Source organism: Misgurnus anguillicaudatus, chromosome 13 (assembly GCF_027580225.2).
Source record: "Misgurnus anguillicaudatus chromosome 13, ASM2758022v2, whole genome shotgun sequence".
In the NCBI taxonomy this organism is placed as follows: domain Eukaryota; kingdom Metazoa; phylum Chordata; class Actinopteri; order Cypriniformes; family Cobitidae; genus Misgurnus; species Misgurnus anguillicaudatus.
The window spans coordinates 20743308-20753242 of NC_073349.2; the positions used below are offsets into that span (position 1 = coordinate 20743308).

The 9935-nt window shown below is 37.1% G+C and overlaps 2 protein-coding genes across 2 annotated transcripts in view; one reads left to right on the forward strand and one right to left on the reverse strand.

Moving 5' to 3' along the window:
- znf385a (zinc finger protein 385A) overlaps nt 1–6449 on the reverse strand; it is a 112626-nt gene extending 106177 nt beyond the window's left edge. The window contains 1 exon segment of the mRNA XM_073875346.1: nt 6052–6449. The gene's annotated coding sequence lies outside the window, so the exon portion shown is untranslated.
- Nucleotides 2070–3419, forward strand: birc5b (baculoviral IAP repeat containing 5b). Its single transcript, XM_055187997.2, has 4 exons — nt 2070–2297; nt 2666–2775; nt 3046–3163; nt 3265–3419. Exons 1-4 carry the CDS (start codon nt 2085–2087, stop codon nt 3343–3345), a joined length of 522 nt encoding a protein of 173 aa, XP_055043972.1. The 5' UTR covers nt 2070–2084; the 3' UTR covers nt 3346–3419.
- Nucleotides 6450–9935: the final 3486 nt, after the last annotated feature.

The window sequence follows — 9935 nt, forward strand, 5'->3', positions numbered from 1 at the left end:
TGTGTCTATTTAAGTGTAAACATAATACAGGTAAGCCACAGACAACACAACACGATATCATATAGAGGTCATATAGCAGCTGACAGTAATGTATTCCCACTTAACATCTACGATGAGTTTTGAATGAGTGACAGCTTCAGTGTGGGGTCTTGTCTAAAGTAAATGCGCCAAATGTCATGATGTGAAACTCTACACTGACTATTAAGTGTCAAACTATCACCACAAAACAGATAACAGGCAGCCATAATTCTTCAAAACCTCTGAGCCAACAAATTACTGAGTAAAGATAATCTTTTAAATTGTATAAAAACCACCCTTGTTGAGTGATACATATAGATTTACATATATGACCCTGACGGGAAAGTTTTCAGAAGGGCAGAGAGGGGCAATGGGGCCGCTTTTTGAAGCAGTAAGCACATTTTAACAGCCAGGCAGACTGAGATACAGTTACACATCAGTCATAAACGCTCACACCGCAAACCATTAAAGTTGTCCGCCACATACTATGATCTCACTTTATGGTGTGTATTGGCTTACTGTAATTGGCTTGCCGAGGCCAAGAAGGGATAACCTGCCGATATCAAAGCAGTAAATGACTGATGATGTCCAGTTCTGCGAAAATCTATGTTTCTAAACACCTACCACAGTCTTCTGGGACTTGTTAAGGGTTATCTAGTGTAGGGCATGATGTATTTACTGAACTATTTTGTGTGATTTGTTTTAGCAAGACTGTCACTTTTTATGCAATTACATTCTCACGAAGCTGAATCTTATTACCACAGGTGGAAATATCAGGATTACACATTAAGGGTTTTTAGAGGCTTGATAATAGGGGGAGCAATTTGGGAGAGATTTTAAACTTTAAGAATAAAAACATGCTAATATATACATATAAAAGACAAATTAAGTTTCTAAAATTTGCATGACACATTAAAGATCTATCCAATATGATAAGCTCATTATTCTGATTTACAACAGTAGTTTATAGAGGCGAACATATTTGTACCAGTTGTACCTTTTTGAATTTAAAAACAAGTGTACTAAGTGTACTATTACATCTTAAAAGAAAAAACTAAATAGGCTATTTGGTTAATTGTATTGAGTTGGTGATTTTAATGAACTAGTATCTTTAAAAAAAACATATGTGTTTAAGTTTGTCCAGCAGAGGGAGATATAAACCTGCTATTCCAAATGTGTCCATAAAAACAGTCCTATTAAAATAAAAGTGTATTTATAGTATTGCTTCCTAATATACATAAAATTACCAATTTATACTGTACTAACTCATAGTAGAAAATTTTCTTCCCTGCCCACATAGAAAGATAATGCAGTATAGTTTAGCAATTGCGGAAATTGTGTAAATTGTCTACATAGTAATCAATACATTTTGTAAAAGTACAAAAATGCTGGGTTATTTTTAAAGTAAAATAATACTACAGGATATAGTAGCCTATACACTGTAAAAAATGCTGGGTTAAAAATAACCAGCATTTGGTCAACAAAAAAAAAACAGGCCCAGCAGCTGGGTTGAAATTAACCCAGAAAATGTTTATATTTGACTCAACAATGGGTTAAAAAAACCTGCATTTTGGGTTAAAATACAACTGGGCTCATCCCTTTTTGACCCAATGCTGGGTTGAAAAAAAACACAGCATTTTTATAGTATTTTATAATTTTCTTTAGTATCCTATAGTATTATCTTACTGGCTATAATAAATATTGAAATTTAATATGATATGGTTCTAAAGTAATTTTGTATTTTTTTGTAATTTTACCGCAGTTTATTAGAATAAACGTAGTACATAATTTATTAAATTTTTCTCATTTTATTTGTATTTTACTTATATTACATTCATCAAGCTGTTACTTAACACCGCTGCTTTTCTTGTCAGGTATTTTGACGTTATGCGGCGCTGCGCAGATCGTTTATCTTATGACATCAAAGTAGCGCGAGTGCTCCACGAAACATCTCGCGGTACTTCGATGTCATGCGCCGAACGGTCTGCGCAGCGCGGTGTGAAGTCGAGCACAGCTGTCAATGGTTCATCAATTATTACAGAACAGGCAGGCAATTAAATAGCGAAATGCGAGCCGCCAAAAAGAAGTTTTACACAACCACACCCAGTCAGGTTTATAGTGAGAAGTGTGAAGCAGATCGTGAGCTCTTAGATATGTCTCACTCAGAGGTGACTGCAGCGCGACTTCTGACATTTGATCAGATGTACAGTTATGAAAAGCGACTGCAGACTTTTTCTGAGTGGCCTTTTCGAGAGGATTGCCAGTGTACGCCAGAACTGGTGAGTATGCCTGCAAAACTAGGAAATTCGTCATCCTTTAGCAGACGCGTACTGTGAGGTTAACAATGCTGTGAATCATCTATCTCTCATGTCAGTGTTCTCAATCCGAAGGCTGCAGCCTCTGGAGGTCGCGTATGGAGGTTGCATACGTCATCAATCCTGGTTAATTAAAGTTAACTGAGCATTATATTCGCTAAGCATATTACAACAGTTTACTTTTAACTAAGAATAATAGTTAATTTTTTAATTGTTAATATTTAAAATAAACAGTTTTGATGAGCATACAAATGCGACCTTTGGAGGATGCAACCTTCGCATTAAGAAACGGCCATAGAAACCTCTACTTGCTTTTTCTTCACCTTCATTAGATGGCCAAGGCAGGTTTTGTACACTGTCCAAGTGAGAATGAACCAGACGTGGCCTGCTGTTTCTACTGCCTCAGAGAGCTGGAGGGCTGGGAACCTGATGATAACCCCTGGTAAGCTTCCCCATCCAGAAGCAAACTTTTTATAATCTATTAGCGTTTACATTAATTTATGCATTGGCAGATGCTTTTACACACAATGACCTGCATTCAATGCATACATTTTATCAGTGTGTGTGTTCCCTTGACTTGAACCGAACTTTTGCACTGCTAATGCAATGCTCTATTGAGCTACAGGAGCTTTAAAATTAAACCATCTAAATAGAATTGAACGTTCTTACCATTTAGACTGTTTTTTTTTTAATGAGTGTCTGCCTCTCAAAGGACCGAGCATGCCAAACGCTCTCCCAACTGTGCTTTTCTTCACCTGAAAAAGCCATTTGAAGAGATCACTGCAATAGAGTTCTTTCACCTGGAACAGGAGCGACTCCGTGTCTACGTTGTAAGTGTAAAATTGATATATTCTTAAATTTGCATTTGAGTTAATTTTCAGCATAACTCTTTGAATGGTGTGTCTTAAGTGTTGTTTCTTTGCCTATCCAGAAAAAGATGGGTCATATGAAAATCGCCAACTTCCGTGATGAGGTGGAAGCCATCAGCAAAAGTCTGAAAGCTCTGATTTGATACCCACTGATGCTAGGTGTTTTTAAATGTGCTTTTATTTTAAATTGTTATTTAAATAAATGACTTGTAATTTATTGAACGTTTCTAGTTATTGCTTCTTGACACAAGCTTATTTGTCTCTTAAAGGTGCAGTGCATAATTTTTAAAAGAATCTCTTGACAGAAATGCTAAATAATATACAAAACTATATTATTAGAGGTGTATAAAGACCTTTCGTTATGTTTTTATTACCTAAGGTTAAGACATTTTTATCTATATACACTAAGGGTCCCCTTACGTGGAAGTCACCATTTTGTGCCACCATGTTTCTACAGAAGCCCTTAATGGACAAACTTTTTTTACTTGGTTGTCTCCGTCAATAACATGTTTTTGCTAGCGTAGCTTCTCTATGCGTTTCAAAAGCGAGGAGCAGTGGACTGAGTCATTGGTTGCAATTCCAAACCTTACCACTAGATACCGCTAAAATTTACACACTGCACCTTTAACACCATTCCAGCCTCTATGGATGTATTCCTGGGTAAAAACAGGTTAATTATACACAAACCAATCAACACAATTTGGTATACAAATGCTTGTTTTTGAAATCCTAATTGTATAACTATGTTGATGCAAACGTGCACGTGTTTCAGATAGATGGAGTCATTCATAGATTTGGCTTTTTTTAATGGCTCACTCTGGTATAATATTTGAAGTATTCCGTTAAACCACTTGATGTATTCGACCAATCGCAGTTATGTAGCCACTCTTCCTTTGCAAGACCTTTATCCATCCCAGCCTTGACCCTGGGCAGATGGTCCAAGGCCCCTCCCTCTCCATACCAACTGTTGCCCCGTAACATCTGTCACTGTAGACACTGTTATGGTGCACACTGGGTAGTGGCGACGTCTACCGCTGGAGGGCTCTGTGGGTTTTGGTACTGAGGATTGTTTGTACTGTTGAGGTGCAACCAAAAAATAAATGGCTAGGGATGTTAAGCAATGTAAATGCAGTATTGTTTTTTAGGTATTGGACCTGTAGCAAACGTCTAGGTAAAGCGTGTGTTCAGTTTCTATAATGCGAACTGTTTAAAATACTATAGCGCATATTTCAGATGGGGCAGGCGAAGGATTAGGGATGCTATCCCATCTCCCCCTGTGCCCAGGATTACTGTATAATGCAACACTCTGGACACTGAGCCCTGATCAACTGCTTAATTCTCCTTTATCCGCTCACAACAGAGCAAACAAAAAATAAGATTTTTTTTTACAAAAAAATAAATGATGTAACACTCTACTAAAGGAGGAGTTCAGACGAGACCTATAATCTATAAATAATGGTGTGGGATTACGTTCACGTTTTTGATTTTGTGGTGTTGCGTAATTTCTGGAGTTTTTTACCCAAGTTGTACATCTTGTTGAAGTTCTACATCATTGTTGAAGTTCTCAAATACTGGGTATTTCTGTTTTAAAGGAATGGTTCACAGAAAAATGTCTGCATGTCACTACAGCACATCTAATAGTTTTCTTTCCTCAAAATAACGAAGAAATTCATACAGTTCATAATAAACACTCCTATCAACGTCCAATAATGAAGTTTGTGTTCCACGGCATATGGGGCTGGGAGGACATGATAGTAAATTTTAGGGTAACTATTTTTAATCTTTATTTATTGATGCATTATTAAAAATGTGTCGTCTTGACATCCCTACAGCAACGGTAAGTAAACATCTCATACTCCATCATGTCTCATCACAGGGTATGACAGGTGTCCACCCTCCGCACGCACGCAGTATGAGACTGGGGTTTTTGCTCTCTGATTGTGGCATATGGACAAACTGACAGATGTTCCCAACAGAAAGTTTACAACCTGAGAGCGCCATTGGGGCCCATCTGTTGCTGTGTGCGGGTCCTCCCCCTCAGCTCTCCTCATCTTACACCAGAAGAGGCTCTGCTACACACCCCTGCCTCACCTCCGCTCAGCATCCCCTCCTTTCACACATAATTCAACTCCCACCCCATTCATCCCATTATGACACACTGAGCCAAAATTAATGCTAAGGGACTCACCTGGAAGGGCACAGATTAACTCCGATGTATGGGGACTAAACAAAGACCTATTTTTTTAAATACTGACTTGTTTATTAGAATATTTAAATTATTCAAGCACAAAACTTGAGGTTCACATAAGGTTACTTTTTTTAGACTGTATAGTAGGTCGGTTTTGGACAGTAGTGAATAAACAATAAATGCAATGTTTGGGCTAATCAACTTTAATAGGATGAGTTTTATATTTTTTTATTTGTTGATGTCAAATCCAATTCTATGGTATTTTGGTGCAAATTCGGTAAAACCTAGCCAAGTTAGAAAATGCAAGATGCCCTCGTCCTCATGACCCAAAAACATGAGCAAAACTATGTGAAGTAAAAACATGGTTTGAATTGACGAATGCATAGCAGGGCCTTTATGGCCATTTCTATACACTGACCCTTATCCATGTCATCTGAGTTATCTGTTAATAAAAGTTTCCCAGTACATCAATACTTATACTTTATTCCATATCTAAAATTATTATACAACTCACTAAATCTCTTTGTGACCTTTCTTCCCCTCCCCTTTTCCATGTTTTTCTCACTTTTCCCATCCATTTCTCTTTTACTCTCCATTACTTTGCATGGCAATCAATGTGAGCCAACTGCAGGCTCTCTCTCACACAGCCGGGCCCTCCTACCTTGCTTTCTTTTTGTGCCTCCTTCCATAGGGACCCCCATCTGTCCCTCCTCTCCAGCCATTGTGGGCACTCAAAGCCGGGCCACCTTCACAATACAGTGGGCGTGTAGAGGGGGGAGGCAGGATAAACACGACAGCATCCCCATCCTATTAGAAGCTCTTTAACTTTGACAAGCCGGCACTCTCACAAAGCTCAGAGTAGACAAGTCTCGCCTCACAATGTCACTTTAATGGCTTGTTCCACCCTACTGTGAACTCTAACCTCGCTGTACCTTTGCTCTGCTGTGGACCGTCTTTGAATTTCTCTTTCTCCCTGTCATTCTTCAGCTTGATCTGAGCTCATTGGCAGGTGCAACGCTTTGGACGACTCCTCTCTGATACTGCAGAACTGAGAGGGAGCTAAATTGAAGACAAACACATTTAAATAAGTACTCGTGTGCGCATGCGTGCGTATGTACAATACAAGCTATACTGTTTAAAATTTTAGTTGGTCATTATTTTAATAAAGTCTGCATACCTGAATATTTAAATTCATTTTGAAGACAAAAACATAATTATGCTAGCACAATTATTTGTTTTAATAATAAACAAAGAAATGTAGGCTCTTTCAAAAGATGCTACAGCTACACGGTAGAGGGTATGCATTGACATCACTTTTTCATGTGACCACGCCCCGTTGAGTGGCAAACGTTCAACAAAATGGCTGATTTTCATAGGGGCTGCTGCATAAATGCCAGTAAAATGGACTATTATACGCTTAAATAGCAGAGGTGGACAATACTTAGTTACGTTAGTTACATTTTCCAAGCATCTGTGCTATATTAGGGTGTTTGTATTGGGAAAAATTTTACTTCACTACATTTTAAAGCGTAGAATCATACTGTGTATTCTTTAATATTGCATATTAAAAATGATTTAATACCTAATTACATTAAAATTGTGTGCTTTTACTTGAGAAAATGTACGTTAATGTACTTAAATATTAAATGTAAAACAAAAACGTATTTATAAAATGTAATAGTGTAAAATTATGATAATATGCTTTGGGGTGTATGTTTTCCAAAGAAAAACACGGATAAAATACAAATACTTGATAAAATACAAATACTTGAAGAAATACGTTTAAGTAGAAAGTAAAACCTCTGCTTGATAGTTATCCTAGCAACTTGTCAACCCACCTGTGGTCTGTGGACGTTGGCATTAACGATCTATTAACTTCTTCTTTCGGTGTTTTTTGGCAGTCTGTAAAACGATAGCTCCGAATTCTTGTTAATCTGTTAGTACGGTCTATCGCACGACAGCTTTTCCCAATTTAGACGCGTTTTCCCCGTGTTTTCGCTGACTTCACACTGTACAAATTTTGCCGCTCTGTCTTTTGCCACTCAGTGGGCGAACAGCACTTTCGCCAAAAATGACGTCACGTGCATACCCTTACGTTACTTCAAAGGTCATTTGAACACACTAAACTAATTTTAAAGATTCAAATCCTGTTTGAGTCGCTTTAGATACATAAACGCAAGTGTCTCTTTTAACTAACAGAAATATGTCACCTGAAATATCCCTTTGTGACTAAAAACTGCAAACAAAAATGTTTAGGCAATCAAAACATTGGCGCCTTCATGTGGCTTAAGAAACGGAGCACGTGAGTTTGTCTTTGGAAATCGACATTTTAAAAACAATCCTAAGTGGAAATCTAAAAAAAGTTCACTGTTCAGATTTATTTAAATTTTCTTACGTGTGGCTCGCTGTTCTCCATCTGAAATGAGGTGGCGAGCGGCGTGCGGTGCGTGTTTTTGGGCGGGGTTATTTTGGCGCTCAAGCGACAATGTGCCCCAACAGTGACGACAATTACTAATAATAATTTTATTAATTAAAATGATAAAAAGAAAAACGAAATAATTCATAAAAACGGAAAAACTGTTAAAGAAGACGGAAAATAAAATCAACAGAATAACATATATTGTAATGATTGTAACATAAAATGTACCCATAGCTTATATTTTACAAATTTGTAGTTAAACTGTGGTTATACAAATGGTAATCAATCAAACAAAAAGATGGATACTTCACTTTTACTATAATAAAACCATGTTTAATTTTTCTAAGTGTTGCCAATGTGACAACAACTACCCCCAGTTGCCTTTATATCATCAGTGTAATAATTTGTGGTAAACTTTGGCATGCATATTTTTCAATGGATTTTATTGATTTTATTTGTAACTTTGCAATATTACTTTAAATCCATAATATATTTTGAACTCTTATATTCTCCATTTATCTATCTTGCCAACATTCTCCTCCATTCTCCTTTTCTTTCCATGTCCAGCTGCTTTTATTGAAAAGCCTATCAGTTTCTTTGTGCTCCAAGTCTCTACCTTGACCTCACGCTTCTTCTCCGGCCCATCCGGTGTGTTTGTGCAAGTGTGTGTGTGATGTGACTCATGAGGAGGAGGATCACGGTTTTAGCCGAAGCTTAAAGGCAGAGGATTATGGCAGCACAGACACTGATTAAAGCCTTCCAGCCTCCTATGGCCCCATTAATACAATCTTAATCACAATGCTTTATCCCCTATCTCCCCCCATGGATCAGGACCTTTCATTTAGCGGGAGCCTGCGTTGTTTGGCCAGTGGATTAGTGCCACAGAGACAAAAAACTGGGGAGTGAAATGGGTTTCAGACTGCACTTTAATGTCCCATCATCCACTCCTCTTCCCCGATTTACGTTTATAAAATAACAACTTGATATATACACACCTACAGTATGACACACTTAAAGGAATATACTGTCGTAAGGCACCTCCAACTCACTGAAAATTCTCAAAATGTTGGTTTCTACAAAAAGACATGATCTGAAAAAACAGTACGACATAGATGCTTTTTATTAAGTTTATATTGTGTTATATACCCAGAATACTGATTTAAAATGAACCATTTCATTCTAGATAACATAATAATGATCTAAGAGAAACAAATAACAAATTATGACTTTTTCTTATTGCCCATAGGTTCACAGGTGCCCAAGCAGAGTAACTACGGGTGCAGTTCATCACAAATGTTTATGTTTGTCACCAAGAACATGTCGAAATTCTAATACCAAAAGTTCATTACATTTCAATAAAAATAAAGATACAAATAGAAAAAATAGAATTAAAAATCTAGATAAATGATTTTACAGGTTAAAGGGATAGTTCATCCAAAAATTAAAATTTCGTAATCATTTACTCACCCTTAAGTTGTTCCAAACCTATATACATTTCTTTGTTCTGACAGTCTGTCATCAAACAGTTTTGGAGCACCTTTGACTACCATAGTAGGACAAAAATACAATGAAATTCAATGGTGCCCCAAAAAGGTTCAGTTATAAACACTGCTCAAAATAACGTGTATTTGTGTTCAACAGAAATGATAAAACAATTTCCCTTTTAGGGTTAACTTTATTTTGATGAAATTATAAAAATTTTTTTTTGCAATAATATATACATCTTTAAAGGGACACTCCACTTTTTTAAAAATATGCTAATTTTCCAGCTCCCCTGGAGTTAAACATTTGATTTTTACAGTTTTGGAATCCATTCAGCTGATCTCCTGGTTTGGCGGTACCACTTTTAGCATAGCTTAGCATAATCCACTGAATCTGATTAGACCATTAGCATCATGCTAAAAATAACCAAAGAGTTTCGATATATTTCCTACTTAAAACGTGACTCTTCTGTAGTAAGGCAGACGGAAAATTAATTGCAATTGTCTATGCAGATATGGCTAGGAATTACTCTCATTCTGGCGTAATAATCAAGGACTTTGTTGCTGTAACATGGCTGCAGAAGGCGTAGTGATATTACGCAGCGCCTGAAAATAGTCCCCTGCTATTGAAAGTAACCAAGGGGA

Bases quoted from the DNA above. Each gene is read 5' to 3' on its own strand.
- birc5b (XM_055187997.2), top strand. From the start codon at position 2,085: ATGCGAGCCGCCAAAAAGAAGTTTTACACAACCACACCCAGTCAGGTT. The intron at 2,298-2,665 runs GTGAGTATGCCT...CACCTTCATTAG, and splicing joins GCCAGTGTACGCCAGAACTG to ATGGCCAAGGCAGGTTTTGT. The intron at 3,164-3,264 runs GTAAGTGTAAAA...TTGCCTATCCAG, and splicing joins AGCGACTCCGTGTCTACGTT to AAAAAGATGGGTCATATGAA.